Source organism: Peromyscus maniculatus, chromosome 2 (assembly GCF_049852395.1).
Source record: "Peromyscus maniculatus bairdii isolate BWxNUB_F1_BW_parent chromosome 2, HU_Pman_BW_mat_3.1, whole genome shotgun sequence".
Taxonomy (NCBI): domain Eukaryota; kingdom Metazoa; phylum Chordata; class Mammalia; order Rodentia; family Cricetidae; genus Peromyscus; species Peromyscus maniculatus.
In genome coordinates, this window is record NC_134853.1 from 112,344,663 (window position 1) to 112,372,464 (window position 27,802).

Sequence of the window (27,802 nt, forward strand, 5' to 3'; positions counted from 1 at the left end):
GACAACTGTGGTGAACTAAGTTGAAGAATACAATTATATCACCTGCAGAGAAATAAAACTACACCAGTGTCAGGAAAACAAGCATTTCAGGTTCCTCTCGCTTGTAGGTTCTAGATTTCACACAGACACAAAACTCATATATGTGTATATGTTATGAACACAAACTCATCTAGAGGAACAAGGAACTAATGAGAGAAGGGAGTGGGGGGAAACGGGAGAGGTGGTGAATATAGGTGAAATATGCCCAACTACACTACACGGTTATATAATTGTCTGTAAATGTCCCTATGAAACTCAGTGGCATGTACAATGAATATAGGCTAACTGAAACTTTTTAAATGGATAACAATAACACATATTACTGAACAAAAAAGACACAGAAATGTAATGCCTCTGAGTGTACACATGTCCTCATGTCCTAGCCACAGAAAGGTTTTTATTAAATGAGGAGTAAATAGGCAAAAGGAATAAATGAAGGTAATTCTGTTTTACTACCAGATAGGTAAACAGCTGCCATAAGCAATAGCAACTGTAAAACTTCCCTGAGCAAAAAAAAAAAAAAGTCCACACCCTAAGTGAGCTGCAGATCTGTGGACACAAGTGCTGCTGGTCTTCCCTGTCATCCCTCTGGTTATTTTTGCTCATATTCAAGGACAAAAGGCATGATGAGGGCACAGCCATGCAGGGATGGGGGCACTCCATGAGGTAACCTGGGAGGAAGTACTCTTCATTGTACCTCTTCTGCTCTGGCATTATTTTATCAGAATTTGGTTTCTTACCACACTGGCAAAAGGAAGCCAATAGGAGGTGACTGAACACCTCATACTTGAGGAGTTCATGGGAGGGGAACACACTGAGTTTATATATCAAATACACAGGCCACACAGTTACAAATGTTACTCTCAAGGCAAGGTGAAGAAGTAAATGACCTTCCTTTAGGGTGAATTCAAAAGTAAACTCTGACAGAAAGAACTAAACACATGCATTACCCATTACATTACAGTGTAAATCGGGAGAAATACAAATTAACTCTGGCTAATTAGCAAAAAGGAATTTACTGGAATAGACACAAGTGTTTAGAAGGAAGAGGAGGCAGCTATAAACCAGCTTCCAGTTAATGAGCAGTAAAGCCATCATGTCAAGCCAGACAGATAGTGTCTCTCTCCACCACAATCTCCTCCTTCCACTGACTCTTCAAAGTCCAGCTAAGCCTGGGGGCTCTTGACTGTAATCCCAGCATTCACTAGGCTTGGAGAGAATTGCTCAAGATTGAGCCTCAGGCCTGCTACAGAGTGAGATAATGTCTTTAAAAACAATTTAAGAAAAAGGAGCTGAGTCCTGGGGCAAACTGCCTAAGTGACTCTTAGTCCTTTACTTGCCTTGCTTTCTGTAGCAGATTCAGAGAGGAAATATCCATTTTTTAGCCTCACACCCACTATACACAGAAAGAGCGTTCACATACAGCATGGCCCTAATAAAAGAATGAGACAACTTTCTTTTGAACCCACAAAGGTCCTTATAAATCTTTTCATCTAAACTGAAAAGAATACTCCCCCTTTGTTCTTACATCAAGGACTACCACAACTATCAGGTGGTATAATCAACAGGTCTTCAGCAAACAAAGCCCACTAGACTGCTGCTACACAGCCGCTTAGGACAGCACACAGAAGGATGCTGCTCTGTATGCCCCTCCTTATCTGACCATGGTCTGCTCTCTACCTTACCCTAACCAGGACCTTTCTTCTCTCTGGAACACATGGTCACATCACCCCATGAATGAAGAAGGCAACAGCACAGATGTTCCCAACCATAGCCAAACTGTCCCACAGGCTAAAGAACAACAGCTTACTGGAGTCAACAGCACCACTATCACCAAATGAAGACAGATGATGGCCTCAGCAACAGGATGTCTTCCTCCCTACTCAAGGTTAACATCTGCAAGGCCCTGATTTCAATGCCCAGCATGGGGGAAAATTAAAAACAAAACAAAACAAAAACAAAAATTTTCACCATAAGAAGTATTACTTTTTTATTATTATTTTAAATTCATACAATGTGGAGAGTGGGTCTATTAAGCTCCAACACATGTAATTGCTTGGGACAGTCTATAGCCAACTTCTGAACACAGTCAGTCACTGAGAATGATGCTCCAGCAGGAGCAGGTATACATGCGGCTGATGCCAAGTGGGAAGGCAGGAGTCCATAGACCCAAGATATAAGAGGAAGACTGCTCTACTTGGTGGTACACTTCAACATGATGCAAAAGACAGAAAACAGCCACTCATCACTTTTTCCTAAGGTCACATATATCAGCATCTGAAGAAGACACTGGAATCCTAACTACAGGAACTGTCCCTGCTGTCTGGGGATTGGGGGAACGGCTCCACTCTGAGGGTTTGAAAGAGAGTTCTTGAAAAGTGGATGGAAGGGGATTTGGAAAAGAGGATAGCAAATGGGAATACCAAGTTACAGAAGGAAAGTCTCACTCTTGTTTGTCCCCTCCTATTGGGGAGTCTACAATACCTCACCTAGGCCTGCAACAACTTCAGAAGGGAGGACTCTCTAGAAAACAGCCATTTGGCTCATGGCCAGCAAAGAACCCAAGGCCCCCTTCACCTGATGACCAAGTCCAGATATATAGGTTTCCACACTCAGAGGACTAAAACCTTAACTGCATAAGGAAGCGAAGCACAGATGACTCTGAATCTATTATTTTAAGGATTTATTTATTGGTATTTTGTATGTATAGGTATTATGTCTGAGTATTACATTCCTGCCTAGTGGCCTTGGAGGCCAGAAGAGGGTGTGAGTTCCTCTGGAACTGAAGTAATTGACAGTTGGGATGCCCCATGTGGGTATCAGGAATCTAACCTTGGTCCTCTGGAAGAGCAGCTAGTGCTCTTAATTGCTGAGCCCAGCCTTCTAGCCCCTTTGTATGGACTTTTACCACCAGGTCTAGATTAGGATGCTCTAAAACCCAAAAGCAGTGTTACTGAATGTTACCTTGTCTTTCCATCAAAGCTTTTGGCTTCTAGCACTTAAAAAAAAAAAGAAAAGAAAAAGAAAAGAAAGAAATGAATATATATTGAAAAATTACAAATCAGTATTGTCAATTATTAATTTTCATCTTCTCAAATAAGAGCCTAGAAACACTAGTAATTTAAAGGTTTAAAACAAACCTGGCCTAAAACCTTGAGATACTAACACTCTGAATCCCAATTCATCATGTTTAAAAAGGTGAGTGCTATGTGAATCAACAGAGCAAAAGCATTCAGCATTGTGTTTACGGAGGGCTGCCTCAGCACTCAGGTCACAAGGGAAAAGCAGAATTCCAAGGGATAGAATTGGATGTCATTAGGAATCATCCTTTACAAAAAGGTGTCCACTGATTTAACACCACAACCAGCCTGTTTGGATACGGTTAAAGCAAACTAAAAGCAACTACCATTCTTTCCAGCTAGGTTATGAAAATCTCTCAGACTAGTACCAAGGTCAGGAAGATTTCAGAGGACAGTAGGTTATAGACCCCAATGTTAATGTCCTCCTTAAGAGGACATTAAAATGTGAGGAAATAAACCTTCCAGTGACCTTGAAGACTACACAGTAATTCTGGTTTACAGTTTACCTGCATCTATACCTCCCTTGAACTTTATCTTAAAAGGAAGATTTGACTTCCTGAGGGTAAGAGTCCAAGGTCAAATAAGCTATGAGAGACCAAGGGCAAGTGCACAGTAATAAATCTCTCATCCCTACACCAAGAAACATAAAATTTTAATTGAGCTGGAGGAGGGTGTAAATACAAAATTGGTAAGTCGTACACACGCTCCCTTTAAAATCAAAACACTATGTTGAAAACAGAATTCCAACAAAAAGTACAATGAGGAGAAAAGGACTCATTAAGAACTAAAAATAAACTCTAATTCACAACATGCATAAGGACTTAACAGAAAAGGCAAACAAGATGTAAAACTGCATCTGCTAAGTTAACCATGCCCTCACAGAACTCGCCCTCATCCCCACAGACTGAAATCTGTAAAAATCTGTGAGTGAAGGAAGCAATGCTTTAAATGTTTTCAATGAATGTTTCAACAGAAAAGAAAACAAAGAGACAGCATTTTTTTTCTTCTTCTTCTAAGTCCTGTAATCTGCTAACACTGCAGAAATACTGGCCTTCTTTACATCCAAGCCACGGTTTTCTCCATACTTCTCTATGTGAATGCCTTAGTTGACGAAATCAGAATTTTAGCAAGGGTACTGTGATTTACATTAAAGGGATAGTCATCAAAAGGAAGAGGGCATCCATAAAAGTGCAAGCAAGCACTCTTGATACTTTTCAACCAACACCTTATGGCTATATTTAACAACCTGCTCAGGTTCCAGGTCAGTAATACCCCGCTAGGGAGTCTGGCTGATGGTACCTTCATGCTTTGAGTTAGATGGAGTCACTCTAAATCACACACACACACACACACACACACGCACGCACGCACGCACGCACGCACGCACGCACGCACGCACACACTCATGTATAGAGCAGTTTCCATACACCAGAGATCTACCTCATCAAGGCTGGCATATTAGCATCAATCAACTTCCTGGGCTCCTTTAACTTCCTTTTCCTACTTTGTCCCACCTCCTAGTGATGATGATCACATTTAGGCTAGAAAAGAAGCTTTGCATTCCTCCAAGATCATGGGAAACTAAGAACTCTTGGATAATAGATCTATTTGGAGATGTTTTCCCAAAACCAAATTAAATTTCAGAGTCAAACAATTCCAATAAGGCTACAAAACAAGCCAAATGGCCAGGCTGGACTTCAACTCATATATAAAAAATATAGCCTGTGTGTGTGTGTGTGTGTGTGTGTGTGTGTGTGTGTGTGTGTGTGTGTTGTGCACTCGAGTGTGCATGTGCGCGCATGCACAGGAGCCAGGAGATGTCTGGTATCCCTTGCATCACTTTCCACCTGTTTTCGCTGGAGACAGGGTTGCTCGTTGAACCTGGAGACTGCTGTTTTTCAGCTAGGCTGGATGGCCAGTGAACTCTTAAGATCCTAAGGTTTCTTATGTTACACCACTACACTGGGGTCACAGGTGTCAACAGCCATACTCGATTCCTCACATAAGTGTTGGGGATCCAAACTGAACTCAGGTCCTCATATTTGCTCAGCTCATGCTATTACCATCTCCCTAGCCCCTAAGAATGGACTTTATATGATAAAACCTTCAAAACTAGTGTGAATAAAACTATCTTCTCTATCAAGAAGAGATGCAAGTTAAATAACCGTAGTATATAGAAAGTTTTGGTAAATCCTCATCACATCCATTTAATATGAGGATAGAGAATACATAAATACAGCTTAAATTAAATAACTCTATCTTGCAAAATCTTTCCTTCAATGAGGTCTAAAGTACAAAATAGGAAAATTTACTGACATTACACTTAGGGTAAGTCCTCAAATAAAACTGATATGAAGGTGGTACATTGCCTAAGAGAACATTGTGCAGCTATGGCCCCAATATGTCCCTTTAACTGAGAATCTGTTTCTTCGCAATACTGGGAAGGGTTACCAGTGCTTAAGCCCTCAAAAGGTATCTGATTACAAAGCTGGGTATGGTAGTGCACATCTGTATCCCCAGGACTCAGAAGCCGGAGGCCAAAGGACTAAGTGGTTGAGGCTGGCCTTGGCTACACGGTGAGTTCAAGACCAGTACTGGCTATACAGTTAGACCTTGCCTCAAAACGTAATTAAAGTGTGTGTGTGTGTGTGTGTGTGTGTGTGTGTGTGTGTGTGTGTGTTTAATAAAGAGGGCCCTGAATTGATGTCAAATTTAACATTCTAAAACTTTAAGAAGAAGAAGGAAAAAAAAGGCAAGAAGTAAAAAATTAAGTCACTGTACACAGAACTAACAAGTCAAATGACATTCACAAACAAAATGCCAGGAAATATTTGTTCAAGTTGACCTTTTCACAGGAGGGTTTCCACAACTGAATGCAGCAGCAGCAGCATGCTCAGGTGAAAGTCAATTAGCCTTAAAAGAGCTCAGATGCAGCTGACAAGTTCTGAAGCACAGCTCCAGCTTCAGTGGTCAAGTATTCCGTCCAGGAATAGTCAAGGGCAAGAGCCCGACAGTCCTGAAAACAGTCCCAGGCAATTCAGAATTTCAACGAAGTGTGAGAAAATAAAGGCTACTGCTATGATAGATCTATAAGGGAGTGAATAAGAAACATCAAAAGTAGGCTGATTTCGTACCACATTATAAAGAAGAGGTGGTAAGTATGGTTTAGATGAGAGCTGTCCCTCACAGACTCATGTATTTTAACACCTGGTCCCCAGTTGGTGGCACTGGAGAAGTTATTAACTCTCAGGACATGGACCTTTGCACACGTTGAGAATTTATAGACTTATCCCACTTCAGCTGTTTCTCTGCTTCCTGCTTTCAGGTGAGATGTGATCAGCTAGCTTTACCATCCTTGCCAGCCATTATGGATTCTCCCTCTAGAATTAAGAGCCAAAATAAACTCTTCCTCCATAAATTACTTTTTGGACATGGTAGTTTATCTTACTAATAGAAAAATAATTAATGTAGTAGATAATTCAGCTTCCTATCTGAGGGGGAAATCCAGCAAATATTACCCTAAAATAGTCTACTCTTACATAGGCACTATTTAAGCTGAAGATGGTTAAGAATCAACAAATACAAAAAGGGATCTCTTCCCCTCTCCTGTTCTGCCCCAAAGGGAAGCACAGGTTCTCCCCAGTTTCTGTGTGCTCCTTATCCTACACTAGCTAAAGGAATGCCCTGATCATTACAAATGATAGACATGAGTCAAGTTCACACAAACATACCTTACTAAAACAACTCTTTATTTTATTCTCCCTGTAGATTTCCTAGACAATGTACTGTAATTTATCATCTTTTGATGACCAAACTTTTCATTTTTTAAGATAATTTTTCATTCCTTTGTCTAAGTACTACTTCAAATTTCATTTATTTCCTGTACTCATACATTAAAACTAACAGATTAGAAGAGTTTCCTCTCTGACAGTGGTATAATAGTGTATCTAACTTCTTAAGTGTGTGTGCGCATGTGTGTGTGTGTGTGTATGTGTGTGTGCGTCTGTGCGTGTGTGTGTGTGTATATTTCAGTAATTTTGTATGGGTATTAATCAACACTAACACCAAAAACTGTTCTATAAAAATACCTAGTTTAGGGATGAAGAGAAGCTCAGCTGTTAACAAAGCTTATTGGTCTTGCAGAGGACCAGAGGTTCAGTTTCCAGAATCCACATCAGGTGACTCATAACTACCTATAACTCTAGTCCCAAGAATCCAATGTCCTCTGGCTTCTGCAGGTACCTACATTAACATGGTTGTATATAAACTCATGTAGGCATACATACACAGACACTTTCATATGTATATATACAAATATGTATGAATTAAAAACAAGTATTTTAAAACTGGGGTGGAAAGAGTTCTATGGGCAAGAGTACTTGTTTTTCAAGATCCAGACTTGAGTTCAAATTCTCCAGCACCCATATTAAAAAAAACCATTAAGTGACAGGCAGATCCTGAGAGCTCCCTATTTAGCCCACCAAGGCTGACAAACAAGCTTCCAGTTTAATGAGACCCAATCTCAAGGCAACAACGAGGAGAACAATTTGGATGTCCTGCTCTGACCTTCATGTATATTCAAGAACAAAGGAACATGCGTGCATACACACACACATACACACGAGCACAAGCAGATGCACCACACTCCACCACCCTCCACACACGTAAATACCCAGTTTGAGTACACAACAAAAAATGAGTCTGGAACAAATTCATAAGCCCTTGCCCAAACCTTTGGGACAAGTTAATTAGTCATCTCAAAGTATGATATTAACAGTACAGAAACTTATCCCAAAGGTTTGGGCAAGGGCTTATGAATTTGTTTATGGATTTTATCCATATATTATTAGACCTTTAGAAAGGAAAAAAGGTACATGAAAAATAATAAGATCTAATGATATACTGATAAAATCCACAAGTTTCTCTGGTATATTTTAATGGTTAGAGATGCTGCAAACTTTCATCAAAGTTCCATAAATTTGATACAAATGTCATTTTATAAATTTAGCCTCTAAAAAATCTCAAAATAAATTCTGCAGGATAGATAGGTACCTACAAAGTGCCTGGGAACACATGCAGACTTGCCACTATCCTTATGATTAAACACACAGAGGCTCAGAATGGATTTTTTTTTTAAAGTTACCACCCACTCACTTGCCTGGTCAACATGCTGTTGTCAACTACTTATCTCAGAATTCTTCTTGATCACCTGATACTCTATGGGTTCCAAATAATAACTGATTTACAGAGCTGTATTTTCAAATTAACATTCATCAAAACAGCCTGTGTCAGCCATGACTGACTTCATCCCAGCAAACAAATGCTATTAAATTAGAGGTATCTATTAGACTAATAAAATACCATTTATCTAGTTCAATTCTGAGGAGTTAAGATTGAATGCATTTATTTTTAAAGGAGGAGAGAATCCCATTGTAAAATGTTTGAAAATCAGTGTTCTGGTAGAATAAACAAGGATGAAAAAACAGCTTTAAAGTTCTCAGGAAGTTATGAATTCTGGTACACGCCCTACCACCACCCCCTAAAGGGGAGGAAACAACCTCTGTTAACATTCAAGGTGTTACACCTAACAGTGGGTGACCAACACCTGTGAAGTCTCTGGGTCCCTGGAGTTTCTGTTTGAATCTAGTCTTTCCTACTACATGGATTCTTGACTTATACTTCCCTACCACTGTGCTCATCATAGGAACACAGGCATCATCACTGATCAAATTCCAAGAGGCAAGAACCTTAAACTAAACTCTCTGAGAAGTGCTTAGATAATTTTGAGAGCTTTTAAAGCCTTTATCGGTGCCACATACGTGTGATCCCCAGCATTTGGAAAGCTGAGGCAGGATGATGGCCAGTGCCATAACAGCCTGGGCTCCATAGCCAAAAACTCTCTTAAAGGAAAGGAACGGAACTGGAAAAGTACAGTGTGACTATGATGCCTGCTGTGGCATTCTCTGGACTTGCTACTTGCTCTCTGAATAATTTTTTTTCCTTGTCTTCTCAGTGACTTTATTAAAAGAACTTCAAGTGGAAATTTTAAAATTGAAGTGTAAAGAGTGATGTCTGCTGCAAATATTAAATTTACCCCATACGAAAATATTTTGGGCCTTCTGATTTTAACTTGTTTTTATTTTATTATTATTTCAGGGAGGGGGAAGTTATAGACAGGAATTCTCTGTATAGATCTTGGCTATCCTGGAATTCATTCTGTGGACCAGGGCTGCTGTTGAACTCAAAGATCCGCATGCCTCTGCCTCCTGAGTGCTGGGATTAAAGGAGTGAGCACTACACTCAGTTCCAATTTTATGTTTTTATTTGTTCTTTAAGAGTTTCAAGTTTCACACAATGCATTTTCACCATCTTCATCCCACTAAAAGTCTTCCCAGGTCCAACTCCTGCCTCTTCTATCCACCCAACTTTGTACCCTTCTTTTTTTTTTTTTTAACCCTTTAAGATTTTTTTTTAAATCCTTTATTTAAATATGTTTTGCCCAAAATATTCTTACATATATGGTGGTCTTCTACTGGAGTGTAGTTGACTTACCAGAAGCTACACTCTTAGAGAAAACTGGCCCTTATTTTCTCAGTAGCTAACAACCACAAATCACTCAAGGTAGGGGTGGGATTGTGTGCCTAACTCCCTTCTCCATGCTGGATTTGGTCTAGCGTGGGCTTGCACTGGTTTTGCACACCACTGTGAGTTCATAGGCTTACCTGATATTTTAATAGAAATTATACTATCCTAGAAATCTCCATTACTGCAAGAAAATAAAGCAGAGGGACCTCAAGAATCATTTCCATTTCAACATCTGTATGTCTGAGGTAAGTCACATGTTTCCATTACCACTGCGTACCACACTGAATCCTAACAGTGCACAGATATGAAGACTCAGAACTCAAATTTACCCCATTATGCTACATAACAGCCCTGTAAAGAGCTTATGGAAGAATAAGATGATTCAAGTCTGCCCAGGGATAAGATGTGGAAAATCCCCTAAGATGCTTTCTGTGGCAAATGTCTAATATGAAAGATGGATGAGTTATTTAATATTTTCACTTACCACTCCCAGTATCATAAAAAAAGAAATGTGATTTTTTATACACTACTCAAGCATCTTCATCTTATAATGGTAGGGTTGCCACCAAGCAATCGAACTAGAAATCACAGAAATTGATATTATAGCCTGCATGCCATTTATCATACTTTACTACTTATTTCAAGTAGCCTAAAAAAATCCACAAGCAAAAAAATAGCTTTACTAAAAAAATTAAAGGTAAAATCCAATATAGGGGACAGAATTGTTTTCTACCTTTCCCAACTTTCAAAATCTATTAATTTGATATACTGCTAGTTCTCAGTTTGCAAATGAAACTTGAAAATGGACAGGAATGTAGCTCAGGATAGGCCCTTGCCTACGGTGTGCATGAAGACACTGGTTCAATCCCCATTATGTGCTACTCCCAACACACACAGACAAAGGACTGAAGGAAAATGTGATCCACTTGAGTTTGAGTTCTCCTGGTAATATGGTGAACCCAGAAGCAACATAATTAGCTAAAAACAGGATTAGTCAGTATGTATTGTAAGCAACGGATTTCTTTTTAATCTCATGGGAACAGATAAGCTATCTGTGGCCTTCAATCTGTAACATCAGGGAACAGAACAGTGAGGCTCAAACACAGACATTGAATCCAGGCACTTAAAGATCTTTAAAAAATGAGTACCAAGGCCTCGATTACAGAGCTGCTCAAAGTATCATCTCAACTAGTCCTAAATGACCCCAGTATGATTGATGCCCTCAATTTAAATTAACCAGAGGTGAAGCCAAGAACTAACTTGTCCATGGTCACATGACCAGTTAAGCAGTCAAACTCTGGCCCCATCATTCATACCACTTTTAAGGAACATTTATTCATTTCAAATAGTCTGGCCAGGAAATGGTGGCACACACCTTTAATCTCAGCACTCTGGAGGCAGAGGCAGGTGGATCTCTCTGAATTCAAGGCCAGCCTGGCAGCCTGGTCTACAGAGCAAGTTCCAGGACAAGCCAGGACAACACAGAGGAACTGTCATGAAAAAAACAAAAAAACAACCAAACAAAAACTTAGTTGGTCAGTTTGTTTATAAACTGCATAAAGCAACTGATGCTCCACCAAATTTCACTACATGAAAGACCTACAAGGTCTATCTATACTTAATGTCATTTGGTTTTAGCATTTTAAAACAATTCTAGTAGGAAACATTAACCTCTGTCCCAAGAACATGCTTGTTAAATAGGTTCGAGTTTAAATAAGAATTTACTCAATTGTTTTAAAAAAAAGCATACTGAGATTTTTCAAATACATAGTACTCAAATTCAGCCAAACGGGCCATCACTTAGGCCCAATTTCTCACCCTTTTCTCTTCATCTTTACAATAAAAAGGATGCTCATGCCACATATTCTTTCCTTGTCAAGGAATATAACATAAAGTCCCATTAGTCTCTAATTCTATCAGTGCAATTGTTTAGATAGTGAAAAGGTATTAGCCAGTACTTTATCATACATATTATAAGCACAAGGACCAAAGCAAAGACTATCATAAGGGTTTTCCCACCTTCTTTCTAAAACAAAATATTCTCCTTATAGCTACTGTTGAAATGCTCAGTTATGTAAGGTCAGGGGTACTGAAAAAACAAAGGTTAACCTGAACATTGCTATCACACACATGTTTTTCCAAAAGCACTGTCCCAGAATATAGTCATAGTCCAGTTAAAATACATACTGCTATCAAGGCATGGTAGCTCACAACTGCAATCTCAGCACTCAGCACGCTAATATTGGACTACTACAAATTCAAAGTCAGCATGGACCACATAGTGAGCTGCAGGCCAACTTGTACTAGAGTGAGACCCTGTCTTTAAAAAAACAGCAAAAAAAAGAAAATAATAGTAATGATATAAAATCAAATCAAAGACAGCCCCCAAAAGCATTTTATGGTTTAAAAGAAACCCTTAACACTAGTTTCATATTGCTTATACCATAACAGAAAATCTAGGTATGTCAAGCTTCAGCACTGAAAGATTTATACATACAAAGTTATTGTCTCATACCCTGACCCATGGTTCTTTACATTTCACCCATCTACATAAAAATGCATACCTGTTATTTTGTCTCTTACAAGCTTACAGGACTCTATCTCACCAATGCTCCCAAAAAGACTCTTCAGCTCCTCTTGTGTCATGTTCTGAGGAAGGTAGTTGACTATTAGGTTGGTCTTGCTGTCCTCCGTGTTCCCGGAGTCGACTGGTGAGGAGCAGTTGTTGTTTACAGTGGTTGGACCATTGGCTGTGTTATTGCAAGTTGGCCCATTAGACAGTTGTGTTTCCATGGCAGCAATTACCTGCTAAAAACAGAGAAAATAAGAAATGTCAGAATTCATATTTCACAAGCTATTTGAGATTCCACCCAAGAGTTAAACACTTGTCACTAAACAAAGTCGTTCTGCTGAAATTACAATAAAGCTCCAGCAAAAAGTGCAGCACCTACACTAATTGTATTTCATATTAAGCTATTCAATTTAAGACTACAATTATACTTCCACATACATATTCCATACATGCACATAAGCACAATTTCAATCTTAAACATCTTCTAGACTCATATCCTGAGACTAGACATATACCCTCAACTCACCTGCGGTGTCCACAGAGGAAGCAATTTAATACCAAAGGGCACAGAACTGTGTCCTGACTAAAAATAAAAATACTTAACATGCTGCCAAAACAAACGAAAAAAAAAATGACATATTAACTCTGAAGAGGATTCTTCAGTTCGTAAGAGTCAATTATCTAAGACTGACAGGCATCCATTAAAATCAAGGAGCAAAGGTACTTTCAAAAATAAAATTGTCAACATGTACTGTTTTGGTTACATACTGAAATGTTTTTGATTAACATTATTCTGTACCTCTATCATTGGTAAGAAATAAAAAAAATAGATGTTATATGTTCAGGAGTGAAAGGGTAGGTTAGCTTGGGAGTAGAGCTATGAATATTCTGTCTACATTTGTAGACTATTCGGCCATTCTTGTCAATTTGGCAGCTGGTGACCACCACTAAGTAACTAATCTATAGCATCAAAACAGAATCCACAAAATTCAGGATAATATTTTGCCTTGACTCTAATTTTAAGACCAAAAACACATATCCAGTTCACCAAAGCAACATAACAATATAAATACACCAACTTCTCCAAACAGGCCAGCCCAAGGCTGTTGAGAGTGCAAGTAATAAGGTGTCCATAAACCAAACAGCAGATGAATAGCAGCATAGGGGGAAATTTCCTCACAAGTTCCAACTTCTCTAAAAATCAGTTATTATACAATTTGAGATACGTCTCCTAAAACCAATGTGATGGTCTTTGAACAAAAGAGTCACAAACCACAACCCCCAAGTTTTCCAAAAGCATTTTCTAATAACTGTCCAACTTTGGACAGCCAAGACTATGGGGGAATCCAAAACTCAAAGCATCAATGAAAAGATTACACTCTGTCTCATCCAATACACCTCTCAGCTCCCCAAAGAACTGCTCAAACCTGACAACTCTGAACAAGAGCATGCTAGCTTTAGGAGGCTTTAACATAGGAAAGGCAAAGAATTTGATAAAAGAAAAAAAAGCAAAGTAGAAGGGAAAGATGGCTGGTTATTAAGGGAATAGGGAAAATGTCTTTTCAAATTCAAATTGCCTAAGAAAAATAAAAGGGTACATCTACAGATATAAAATCTCTATTGCCATGAGATGTTTACATAAGAAAGCAGCACCAGACAGACTGGTCAACTGACCAGCTCCAGACTGGTCAAGACTGGACAAGAATCAGTGCTGTGGGGATAAAAACAGACTCGAGCAGAGTAGTCAGGAAATAGTCAAATAAGTTGTAACCTTTCAATAGCTTCATTTCTTTTCCGAAGAAACAATCCCCCCCGCCCCAATAAAGTTTTAAACTACTTTTCTTGGGAAAGTATTCTCAGTGAATACTTAAAGAGTAATAAATAAATCTTTGGATTTATGTAGAAAAAAATCAAAATATTTCAAGATATTATAATTGTCAAAGTACTGGAAAATGAGAAGGGAGGCTTCAGATTTTGTTAATACAAGTGTGACTGTTCCAGTTTGTGGGTCAGTTGTGAATTACTCTTTTCACAGCAAAATTCTCGTAGGGCTACCTCTGCTCCACAACTATAAAAAAATGACCTGCAAGAGGAGAGTGGCCAAGGCCTAGTCAAATAAACCACCACTCAAGTTAGGGTATGTACACAAAGTACAAGAACCCCAAATGTGAGATTTGGACTAGAGCTCATTGGGATGTTGTATGAAATATAAATGTTCATTGACTGAAATTAACAGGGTTTAATAAGGACAACAAACACTCTCACTTAATTGCACATTTATTTCCACGTTCAGGTGGCAAGAATGAGCTCCTAAGCCAACATTCAAGTGAACAGCTGCAGTAGGCTGTGTGCACTGAGAATCACAGCATCTCTCAGCTATAGGACCATCTGCTCTGAATAAAATGATACTAATGTGCTATATTTTCCAAATAATGCATATTCCATTGATAGGCTCAACACAACTGTTCACAGAATGCACAGTCTTCCAACAGTTACTGGGCAAATAATTTTCAGCCAGATTTACAATTTCAAAATTTTTTTAGCATCAGGAATTGTAAATAACTTCAAAATGTAGTAACCAAAAAAATACATAGTAAACAGAATGTAAAGAATTATGGTAACTTAGTATTCAGACCATACCAAAACTTTTGTTTGTTTTTGTTTTTTCAAACAAGCTTGTCACTCTTTTGAGTCTGCACTAAATCCTAATTTCGATTATTTCAGTTACATATAACAACAGCATGGTTCTGATCTACATCTACCGCCACGGTTAAAATTGCAATGTGCTTTAACATTCTTAATGATGGCCATACCATAGTAGGTAAGAACGATTAGTATGCCAAATTAAAGGTTCAAGTGTTTGGTATGGCCTCGGCACTTCTGCAACATGCTAAAAAAAAAGTAGCCTACAGAATTTAAGAAAAATCCCACAGACCCCGGTCCAAGGCTCTGCTGCCCACGAACCGCTTCTAAGCAGAGAAGCCACATCACACAGTCTGACTGCCATGTTAGTTTGGAGTTGCCGTCTGCAATATGGACACAAAAAGTACCATACGTTAGATTAGAGCAAGGTAATGTAACACGTCAGCTTGCACAGATTTACAGTGACTGTCTTCATACTCCCAGCACGGCCATGCAGTGGGGCTTAATTGAATTTGAGGCAATTCCAATCTAATCCTTCCAAATTTATTTCCACATATAGTTTTCTTGCATAAATGTAAGTATTTGTAATTAAAAACCTGATTTTAAAACAATATTAACTAATTATCTCGGCATCTATCTTTAAAAACTACCTTAAATTCCATTTCAAAAAATTTTTTTAATTAAATAAAATGAAAATACTACATGCAGTCCTCTCTTAGGGATGTGGGAGAAGGGAGGAAATGCGAGTGAAATTTTAGTGAGAAAAGCAGTCAAGCGATTCATAAGTGATTGCTTTGCACAAAAGCACTCTCTCCCCTAAATATCAAAGGGGGCATGAAGTGAAGCTGTATTTGCCCATACTGTTACATTACACTACAAATGATCCTTAATCCTGGGACTCCAAATTAAAAGGGAATCCAAGCCCCCTGTGGTTATTCTGACACTACAGTGAAACTAGTCTCTACCAGTTTCACCAAAAACAGTTTACATATACTAAGAGGTAATAAACCGGCATCTTTTAATTGAAAGAACTGGACCAATAAATAGGTTTTAGGGTGGGGTGGGGTGGGGAGGAGTAATAATTGCATAGGATGTCAGCTTTGTCCCTGAAGGAAATCAAAGGAACATTTTCATAATATGTAAATTGTGAACCCAGCATGCTTTGAAATGAGTGCTGCCATGGGACCACCAATAGCATTACTGGGCTGTTTATTCCTTACTTCAATGTGCCTGAAAACTAAAAAGAGCTGTGCTAGTGGCCCAAAGGCCGAAGTTTACTTTTTAGCTATGTACATCCACTACATGTTTAAAATGACCAATGTAGCAATCAGAAAACTCAGGCTTGGAAACAATAATGAACAAAGGAAGGCTGAAAAAAAAAAAAAGTCCCCTTACATTAGTAATTTCAAGTTTTCAGCTTCAGAGTTGAAAACCTGGTTGTACATGATCCCCATGGAATGCAAACATGGAGTGGACTCTGGCATCTATAAAAGGACTTAAAGACTACTGGCTGGATGCATGAAAATGTTAGGCTGTTCTTTCTCCCACTGTAGCCAGAGAAGTCAGTCTGACCCTGTGTTCTTAATCTTACAGTTCATCTTACAGTTAACCTGAGAGAGTCAAGTGTTTATAACCATGAAACGGGTTGACAAGAGCCCAGTGGTGGAGCAGGGCAACCACACCCAACAGGTTAAACCAACACAAGATGAATATCCAGGATACATTCAGGAGTTAATATCCATATATTCCTCCTTCCCTAAAATCACAGATAAAACCGGATTCAATGCCCTCATCCCGTCTTCCATAGGAGACAACACTAACGAGCTGATCTCCTGACACCCCTCCTTTGCAAGGCCCCAGGGATGCAAGCAGTCTCTACTGAACGACTAAGTTGGAAAGGCTGCTGATGGAAAGTGATTCCACTGCACTTTTACGTTCCCAGCACCCAGACAGTCTCTCCGCTTGAGGCAGACACACACCTTTATGGGAAGTTATAAATAAGCTGCTCACATGGCCCTTACCTTTATGCTGGCCAACAATCCAGTTACTAAAAATGTAAAGCTACTTCCCCTTCACTTAAGGACAGGTGATTCTGCTCCACTCAATCTACCACAGACAACCCGGCTGTGCACTATTTATAGAATCCACTGGCTCTGAGGCTTGTTGGAAAGGAAAAAAGGCCACATTCCAGTGAAACAGAGCCATTAATTTTAAAGCTTAAAAAAAATAATGTTTCATATATGTTCACCTCTTAATTTAGACATCAATCGTGCCAAGTCAGACTGCTTTTCGTCCTGTTATTCTCAGGGCAATAACTTATGAAAAGACACTCTCATAGATTAATCTAGAATATTCTATACTTGCACTGAGCTACAAGAGATAATGGTGAGGAACAGTTTGATGGGAGCATGGTTCTCACGGGGAAGGGAGGAAGGTAGCCTTTATCTTTTCATGGTTGTATAGTTTACCTACAACAGGCACTCAAGCTTTCCACATTTGTTTAACCCTCCCCCTTTTTTTGTTTCTTTCAATTGCATGTACTTCATGCTAACATGACTGTGTACTGAGATCAAAACTATCACTTTATTTCTCTTATCTGGCAACAGTAAGAATATGAGAAATTAGCCCACCAGTTTCCTGACCACATATGAAAACATGAAAAGTCTCCATTTTCTAATCTCCCTAGTTTAAAAACAGAACAACAAAAACATTCTGAAAACTGAGGTAATCAGCTTTGCTATTTTAAAACCTCTTCCAGACAGCCACCATGTAGGACAGACTCTAGTCAAAAATACCTTAAAAATATCCTGAGAATTCTCACTAAGTTCACCTGGTGTTATGACCAAGCTAGGAAAAAGGATTCTAAAGCCTCAACACTACCCAATACAGAGACCAGAAGTGCACAAGTCAGTCATAGCAGTAAGGCTGGTTCAGTCTGCCCTAACATCCCCCTCCATTGCTATGTTCACCATCCTGGTACCAATTCCCAGGCTGGGAATTTGCTTCAGGGGTACAGCACTGATCTATCATGAGCTAAGTCCTAGGGTTTGCTAACTACCACATTAAGGGGGTGGGGAATTAAATAAAACTGATGTAGGCTCATACTTCCTCCGAAGAACCCAAGTTATTTACAGCCTCTCCAAAAGTGCTTCCTCATCCTAATTCACACCAGCTTCTCTAGGAAGCTTTTCCTAAGCCATCAACAGCCACCTTCTGTCTGTCTAATCAAACACTAGATATTTGATACAGAAACTGAGCACTCTGCATTCTTTACTTTTAGCAACCTTGGACATCTGAGCCCTGCTTGTCCTTCAGACAAGCCCAGTGCCTTACTCTCTTGCTTTGCTCATGAATCTCCTCTAAGATCACCCCACTCCCTTTGAAGGATCCGTACAAGGAAAGAACAGGAGCAATTCCTTCAAAACTCAGGGACTGAAAGGGTGTGAAGCACACTGTCCTGAATACATGCAAACTCAATAGCTTGTTTCTCTATCCCACTTAACGTATTCACAGTAAACACAACAATGAAAGCATATTTTCCAATTTGGGTGCATTCTACCAGCCACTCCCACCCACTGAAATCCAAATTCCTGTTACATGGTTCAGCAAAGGAAATCATTTATTTCTGAAGTGATCAGTTGTGTGACTTTGACCTCAAGAACCTGTCATTTCAACTTGCCATCTATAAAATAATACCAAAGTCAAAACAAATCCTGAAACATTGCACAGGTAAGTTCCATGCCTTTGTCCAGTATAGTTATGGAGACAAACCATGCGAGATTTAGGGATCACTTAGCAAAATGGTCAAAAGCCAAGAGTAAATGCAAACAGAAAACAGATTTTGATGCAAAGGAATTCAGAAACCCATTATTCTTAAGTCACAGGTCTTAAATGGTTTTAATTTGATATTGGCAAAGAATATTAGGCAAATACAGATGATGTCTCTAAAAAGAATCATGGCTAGAGGCAAGGACAAGCATCTCTCTCAGACTAAAACATCCAGTTTGGATACAATGACCTTGGACTCCACACCCACTTGGGACTACAAGTTCAATATCTCCAGGTGCACACCAGGCAGAATCAGCTCAGTGTCTTCCCTCTGCATATTAAGAGTTCCTCTAAACACCAAGTTCAAGTTACAAGGTGAAAAGAAAGCACCTGTCTCTAAAGTTTAAAAGATATAGCTAGGAGGCAGTGGAATCCTAATCAAACACCCTCCTTTAGTGAACTCAGGGTAAGAAATTGGAGCACAAAGTAGGCAGTGACATGCAGGATGAGAGCAGAATAAGTATCCTGAGGACAGATGGGGTCACCTGTCTGGGGGTCACCATGCCTGCAGTGAATGCTTTGTCATCCCCCTCTGAAATCCTTACAACGACATGTTCATGATACATTGCTGTGTTTACTCAAGTAAACAAGAATATTCAACCAAGCTTTGAAACCAGAGATAAGCCATGAGTCACAAGAATGAACAACAGTTAGTGTGTTCTCTACAAAGTTCTTTGTTTCATAGAGTCTGCAGGATCATCAAACTTCCATCAACTCTCTACCTTATACCACTTTATCTCTTCAGCTCCATGAATTCCTCAACCTCAGACTCAGATATGCGGCCTTGAGCTTACCAAAAGACCAACTAGCTGCAGGAATACCACAAGAAACTTTCCTTAGCAGATAATACTGTCTCTTGGCCTTTACAGCTTCTACATACAAACAAGTCTCTCTTGATATCAGTCTGTAGGTTTGGAGTTCCAGAGCTGACAGGATTAAAGGCTCTGAGGTTTGTGGATTAAGATGAGTACAGGGCCCCAAATCCTTCCCTTTGTTCTAAGCTTATTACAGTCAATCATGTTAGCCAATGGGAAAATAAAGATCCAATTAAAAAGATCTGTTCACCATTCCAATCCTGCTCGTCCATTCAACAAACATCTTCATGCACCTTCTAGGATCTAAGGGAAGCTTTAGGTACTTGAGGAACTGACTACAAGAAGGAAGTACCAGGGCGCACACACACGCAATGGGAGATGTGTACAGCTGAGCAAGAAGAAACACATATAGGAAAGTGGTCTATTAGATAGAGAAAAAGCATGCTCTGAAATTTGTGAAAATGCAGAGCAGAGGAAGTAGACTGGAAATAATGGTGGCAGTCTCAAGGAATAAACAGGTCTCATTGAGAAGATAAGTTTTGAGCCAAGGTTTCAAAGAGAAGTGACCTGGCTACTGCATGGGGAGAATAAAAGTCTCTCTAAAATGTCCAACATCCCACTCTCTCCTCAGTCCTAAGTCATGTTACACAGTAGAATTAAGTTTGCTAATCAACTGATCTTATAAACATTAGATTGTCCTATATTATCCAGGTGGTTGCAGAGGATTAGCAATGATTCTTACAAGTCAAAGCAGGAAGTGGGAAAGTCACACTGTCCAGAAATCACAGGATCAGAAGGACCTCACAGCCAGCCCCTTGTAAGTAGAACAGATGAGGAAATATTTTCCCCTAAAGCCTCCTGGGGGAACTTTCCCTTGGCTGTCTCAGATCTACTTTGAGTGGACTTCTGACTTACAGTGCTGTCCAGCAGTGAGATGTGCTGTGTTCTGCTACTTGTTATGTTACAGCAATTTGGGAATGTAACTGAAAATAACTGTTGTCTCCACTAGACTACCAAGAAAAATATTCCAGGGAGGTCAAAGTTAGGCTGCTGTGCAGAACAGTAAGGAAAGAGATACACTAGAGAGACCCGTCAAAGAGGCGATGAGGCCAGACTACATAGGACCTTGAAGGCCATCGGAAGAAAAGAAACCACATGAAGGTTTCAAGTCAAAGAGTAGCATGAGGCTTCTGTGAGGATAACTGTGTGGGTTAAGCAGTTAAGCCAGGCAAGGAGCTGCCACAATAACTCAGGCATGTAAGGACGGCAGTGACTCTGACCAAGGTATTGTCAGGGGAAACCATCAGATCCTAGATATGTTTAGGAGAAAGCATATAGCTCAAGGGCTACATTTAAATTATATCAGCAAATTGCTTAAATCCATCATAAAAAAAAAATCAAAACAAAACAAAGCCAGTTTACATTCAAACAAATCGCCAAAACATTTATCATGTGCTAGGGACTAAGAATACAAGATTAATAAACAGAGAAAGGTTTCTATATAGAGAGCAGAACCTTAAAGAGAAGGAAAAGAGTCTCAGGAAACCCAGCATAAAAACCGGGTATTAAATCAAGCTATTCTCTGCAAGTATTCTTTACAGTGGATTCTTCAAGCAAGAATTCAGTATTCAATTCATTTATAGCAAATGTAAAATCAACAACCATTTAATTTTAATGGTTGAACTAAAGCCATGCAGCATGTTTGCGGACATCTGCAACCCCAGTCCTCGTGGCTAAGTATAAGGACCAGGAAGAGTTCGAAGGCATCCTGGGCTACTTTGTGAGACCTGACCTTAAAGCACTACCATTCCACAACAGTTGATCTGTATTATGAGTCCATTTTAATCAGTCAAGATTCAAAAACAAGAAAAATCTGTTCTCCCCTAAAGTTTAAAAATTAAAAATGGCATTTTCTGAAGTGGAAGCACACTCTTCAACAGGGCCATTTGCCCTGCTGTAGAATAGTGAAATTAAGTTGTAGATTAGCTGGGTCTTGGTTACAGCATGGAATATACTAAACCGTTAACTTCTGGTGATGAATCATTGCCACCTCATTCTTTCATCCCAACCTCAGTGGGCCTAGTTAATTTCCAAGCCATTATTTGGCTGCAGAATCTAAAAGGGAACATAAGTATAATGAGAATAAAGTCAATTTCACCTTCCATTTCTGTAGCAGGGTTGTTTTATATAGGCAGATAGATGTGAACTGCTAAATTAAGACAGTTCACATAGTAATCAGCACAGAAATTGGATTAACTTCACATTCTTCCACAGAAATCACAGCTATCAGGAACTCCCTTAGGGTAGAACACATTGTGAAAGGCTGATTGGAAATCCTCAAATTAATCCCAGTAGTTGAGTGTTTTCATAAGGTAGGCTAAAAACATAGTTCGTCTGTAAGATAGAGACACTGAAATGCTCTGTCATAATTGAGCTCCAGAACAGGAGGAATACTTAATCTTAAAGGGAATATAAAAGACAAGGAAGGCTTACGGACAGAAATACCACTTTTTAACTCACAACTGTTAGAAAGGGCCATAGCTCTCCATCTGGCCACTTGGGGTAACATTTTACTTTTCACTGTCATTTAAAAGAACTTAAAAAAAATGCTATAGCTAGTGTTTAACTCCAAGCCGTTTATAACAAAATAAAGGAAGTATCTGAAATGTCAGTTGATTGAACAAGGTATATCTTATTTTCTTAGTAATACTGCAAGGTTACAAATATTTCTGTAGGACTTCAAAAAAACTGAAGCCAGAGATACTATCCTAGGACACACAAGCCTTACACTGCATTAAGGCATCATAGAGAGCAGAGCAATGTCCTCCCTGCTTCCTTGTCCATGGTGATCCATATACCCTCAACCCTCAACTCTGAAAAGTGGACCAAATCATCTCACGTACTGATATTTACCTATGTAATGCTTTTCTTTTAAATTGTGTAAAGTCCCAAGGGGCGTATGCATTCGATTTAGACATAGAACTATGAATTACTTAGCAAGGTAAGTTGAGGCATCTTCAAAAGCAAGATTCACACCAAGGAAGTTATTTATTTCCTTTGGTTTAGCTCTCTTGCTGACTCCCTAATGGCATAATTCTTTAAAACCAACATCCCAGCTAGGAAAAAAAGGCTTAAGTACATCTGTGACTTGTTATGGTACTTAAACTCCCAGCTATTTACAACATTTCAAGAATTTGCATTCAATTAACATGGTATTTTTATTTGTAATTCCAATGGTGGACAGTACAGAGGGAGAGCATCCCAAAGACATTTCTAGCTAATCTGCTGCCTAAGAATGTACACAAGAGTTAAAGCTCAAATGAGTGATGCTGTACACTACAAAACAGGAAAACACTTCTTAACCTCACACTTTACTGATCCCACCACTCACATGGGTCCAGATATCCCTCTTAACAGGCAAACAAGTCAAGGTGCTAGAGTGCCCAGTCAATGTCCCCTGCCATCTCACAGAGCAATGATGCTCAACCTTCCTAATACTGCGACCCTTGAATACAGTTCCTCATGTTGTGGTGACCCCCAACCATAAAACTGTTTTCATTGTGCTACTTCATAACTGTAATTTTGCTCCTGTTATGAACTATAATGTAAATATCTGTGTTTTCAAATGGTCTTTTGGGGGTCGTGTCCCAAGTGTCATAGAGAAAAGCTTCTCCACTCACTTTTGTGGGCGTTTTACTTCCCACGTCATCTTCATATCAGTAGGTCTCTACAAGTTCACAGGGTTAAGTTAGAACCTAACAGTGGGGCAAATGTATAAGTCTCTATGTGCAGTATCACCTGTGTAATTATATAGAAACATAGTTCTAAAAGTTGTTGAGAAAGGGATCTATCTCGTTACTGTAAGGAGTGAAAGAAGGTAGAGACGTAATCAAAGGTTCGTTGAACCTAAGAAAACTTTCCTGAGACTCAAGCCAGGAACACATTTAGCCCTCGAATCATCTGTATTCTGGAAACAGGTGGGGGGGGGGGGGTAAAAGGGACCAACTTCCTTTAAATGCTTTCGTTATGTACAAACATTAAACAGATAATATGTCAAAGCACTTTACAAACTAAAGTGCTTAATGAGTATCAGACTGCTATGATTATCATTAGACAAAGGGAAATATTTCTTTCAAATGCTATCATTAGAAAATCTGTCAGTCTTTCAGGTTAAGGGTTGGATAACCCCTCCCAGACCTCTCAACATCTAAATGGGCAACAAGACTGAAGATTTTCTGAAGACTCTCATATGAAATAGGAACACTGTGGACAGAAAGTACTTTCCTAATCATGACTGTCATCTCCTGTCCTGGGCCTCTGAAGCAGATGCTATGTTAAACTACATTTAGCACAGTCACAAATGGTGACTAAGATAGATGGGAATTTTTACTTAAATTGCTGCAATTTTTAACCCCAGATCTCCAAACACTATATTTAAAAATATATGATGCCAATAGTCCAAGTGTTTCACTTCTGAACTACAGACTTATCTGTTTTAATTTACCTTACTTTTTAAACTATATGCACTTGGCTTCCATCCTTCCCACCTTGGTCTTTTCATCCTCAACAACTGCGCAGTCTCTTAGAACTTCAACACTCAGAATTCACCACCCACTCCGCTTCTTTCACAAATGAGGGCTTCAAGGATGAGCCATCCATCTTCTCCTTCCACTGGAAAGTGGAGACCAACCATGAACACACTCTAGAATACTGAATGTGCCTATCAGATGTGTCCACAGTCAGGGAACTGGTCCAGATATACAAGGCCACTCAGTTCGCCTCATGGTATCTCTCCCATCATGACTGTCAAACCAACCTACATTTAAACATGATTTTTTATAAGCCTGCATTAACTGTGGTTTTGAGATGTTTAATTAAAAGAAAAATAAGGCATTCTGAATTCTCCACAGGATTTGCATAATTTGGGTACAAAAAGAGGTTGTTAGAATTCAATGAATTTTGTAGAATTCAATGAATCTTTTGACTAAAACGAAAAAGTGGAAGAAAAAAGCTATCATTTATTGACTACTTATTCTATGTCAGATAATTTGAAGATAAAGTTTCATTTAATCTTCATGTGCAATATGAGATATATATATGTATATAGGTATATACATATATATGTATATATATATATGATCTTTAATTGACAAATGACAGGGGAGGGGGGCATACTATAGAAGGAAGCTAGGCCCAGTGCTTGCTGGGAATGTGTTATACTGAGTAAGCCATATCCCCAGCACTATTCTTACTTTTATTTTGAGACAGGGTCTATTTTAAGTTGCACAGGCTGCCCTTAAACTCATAGTATAGCTCAGGCAGCCCTTGAACCTATGATCCTCTAGCCTCAGACTCCCAAAGAACTAGGATTTGCAGGCCTGTACCACCAAGTCCAGCTATAAATGAGGACTGCAAGTGCACAGATACAAAGTAGAAAAATGAGATTTGAAACCAGGCTCAGGAGTCCATTGCAAGCTCCTAACTACTGTTTGCTTCTGCACTCACCCCATCTGCAAGTCACCTTCCAATCCCCAACTACACAGAGCTCCCCAAATAGTCAGCATCCCACAAATGTCTCTTCGCAAGGCTTTTGCTGACTCCATGCTGCCTACAAACAACATCTCAGCTTCCCAGTGAAGCACCAACTAGACCTGCTCCCACCTACCTCTGCATCACATGCCTACTGCTCCCATGGTTCACAATCAAGTCTTGACAAATCCCCAGTCGTCCCACCCACTCCCAGTCTGCTTTCCACTGTCACTCAACCTCTCTTTTCATCTGCAACATCCTCACTACCTTTTTTCTGACTAAAAGGTACATCAGTCTAAGAAGAAGGGGACACACTTGCCTCCAGCAAGTATTCTGAGAAACACTGAACTAGGCCAGATAGTTATCATCCAGTGCTTCTAGACGCCCATGCCTCTATCATACACCTTACATGAATTTGTCTTCTTGTCATAAGTGTAAAAAGTCACACAAAGCAGATAAATGGCCATGAGGGCAAATCAAGGAAGCAAATAAACACTCCCCTATTTAACAATGTAGGCCTATATTCCTTGCCAAGAAGAAGATTTTTCCATCATAGCCTCATGTACCTGCATGAGTCAAAGTCATCTTAGGTTGCCTATAAAGGAAAGGCTTCCATTGGCCCATCACATATTTCTTTCAGGATATAATTACTATTCAGTATAAGCTCAAGCATCTAGTAAAACCAAAATTAACAACAAACACCTAGCTGTAAGGTTTCACTAGAAGAATGTAGGCCTCAGTGATCAGGGGCAAAGACAAGTGTAGGTATGTCATATTGTCATCACATCACAGTTTAAAATAAGTGGATCTCAACAAAGATGCATAAATAAACCCAAAACCACATGTGAGGTTTATACCCACATTCTTCCCCCAAGATCTGCTTGTATGAAAGATAGAAAAGGTACTTAAAAGTCAGAAAGCAATTTCCCTGACCCACTGGATATACCAGGCACTATGCCAGATGGGAATAACAGGTGCACAAAACATGAACATTCCCAACCGCCCCCCTTCCTAAGTAACCTTGAACCCCAAGAAGTCAAAGGCATACAAGGAAACCTTCCAGAACTCCCAGCCATTCTGGCTGACCTATGCTAAATGTTTCACTACGGAAAAGATAAAAGGGCAAAGTCAGCTGCTGCTATGGAAACTACTTCTAACTTAAACAACGGAGTTTAGACATGTATGTGAGCAAAAAGAAATGAGGCAGTCACTTCCCAATGTTTAAAGTGCTAGAGAATAGCAAGAGAGTGCACATGGCATTCTCAGTACAGTTAGCATTTAAACTAGATTCCTGCCTTATTATCAAAGTTTGAAATTACAAAGAAACACAGGCTGAACGTTTTCTGATTCGGTTTCTGAGTAGTCATTCCCAGATACAATTTTACCTTATGGAGAGTGAAAGTTTCTTTAAGAGAATTCTGGCAGGACAGTAGATAAACATCAAATCACTTGGTAGTAAATAATCTTTCATAGCTGACAAGACTTTCAAAAGGACCCACTACACACCAGGTAACATGCTAGTGTAGAGTGGTTATAAGCTGTAATCTCTTCCAAACCAGCCTTGAAGGAAAGTTCCTGCCATCTCCTACTACTTGAATCTGGGATGGCTTGACAAAAGGGAGCCTAACCATTCTTCTGAAGAGAACTATTTCTCCAACCTCACCTCAGAATGTTCACTTTCTTTGTAAACATAATGGAGACACACTCCTTTGAAAGACTTGATGTGGACTGACAACCTCTAGTTAAAAATAAGTGTTAGAGGAGCATATCATTTTTGTAAATCTATTGCCCCACCTACATAGGCTTGTTAAACCCATCTTTGTCAATCACATACACAGAATGGGGACGACACATGTTGGAATTCAGCGGAAAGTGATTCTGTACTCACTACTTGGACCAGAATATGGAGGACAAACAAAGGCTCGTGGAGATGGCAGCAAGGGTAGTAAACAAGGAGGGTGGAGCTCAGAATTTCACCACCATCAGATGAAGAACAAGTTCCAGGCACCACTGTGCAAAACTCAGCAGTCTCGCTCTAGCACATCTTCTTGTTCTCCTGACAGTGACCCACAACTTCATTTGTTGGAATTAAGGAAAAGTAGCTTCCTACATTAAGCACTGAAATACCTCCCAGTGCTAGGAATGGGGTGAGTCATTTATTGGCCAAAGGAGGCCCCATAGACCTGACCCTAAACATCACATGCTATTGCCAAGGGCACTGATTACCCTCCACCACCTGATGGTAAGGCCCTATTGATGAAGACAACACTTATGTCATTAAACATGGACAAACTGAGCTGGTGCCCAGCTAGAAGCCTGACTCCTACTGACTAGAACTCATTGTGCTATAAGTTACTGGGAACATTACTGGAGGGGGGAAATAATTATGAATATCACCCAGCGATAAACCCTGCTACCTACAATAGCAACCTGCCTACAAAATATACAACTGCAAGAGTGACACAAATATTATAGGGCTAAAACTGCTTTTTTATTGGATTAAGGCCTACTCCATGAGATGGAATCCATACTTGACCCTGCTCAAGAGGCCAAGAACCTGAGACTAGAAAGGTCATGGGCCCTAGGGGAAAATCTAGTACTATGGTCTACTAAAGCAGTGGTTCTCAACCTGTGGGTTGTGACTCCATTGGGGATTGAACAACCCTTCCACAGGGGGTCGACTAAGACAATCAGAAAACACAGATATTTAC

The 27,802-nt window shown here is 39.6% G+C and overlaps 1 protein-coding gene across 18 annotated transcripts in view; it reads right to left on the reverse strand.

The window, feature by feature from the left end:
* Elavl2 (ELAV like RNA binding protein 2) overlaps positions 1-27,802 on the reverse strand; it is a 133,298-nt gene that overhangs the window by 53,173 nt on the left and 52,323 nt on the right. For 10 of the 18 annotated variants that reach the window (XM_076564504.1, XM_076564497.1, XM_015992845.3 and 7 more), the window contains exon 2: positions 12,269-12,512. In XM_076564504.1, coding sequence (XP_076420619.1) covers positions 12,269-12,497 — 229 coding nt within the window. In that variant the 5' untranslated portion in view covers positions 12,498-12,512. Of the gene's footprint in view, positions 1-12,268; positions 12,513-15,211; positions 15,303-27,802 lie in introns of all 18 variants that reach the window. The other 8 variants (XM_042271403.2, XM_015992838.3, XM_076564495.1 and 5 more) reach the window with 3 other exon arrangements.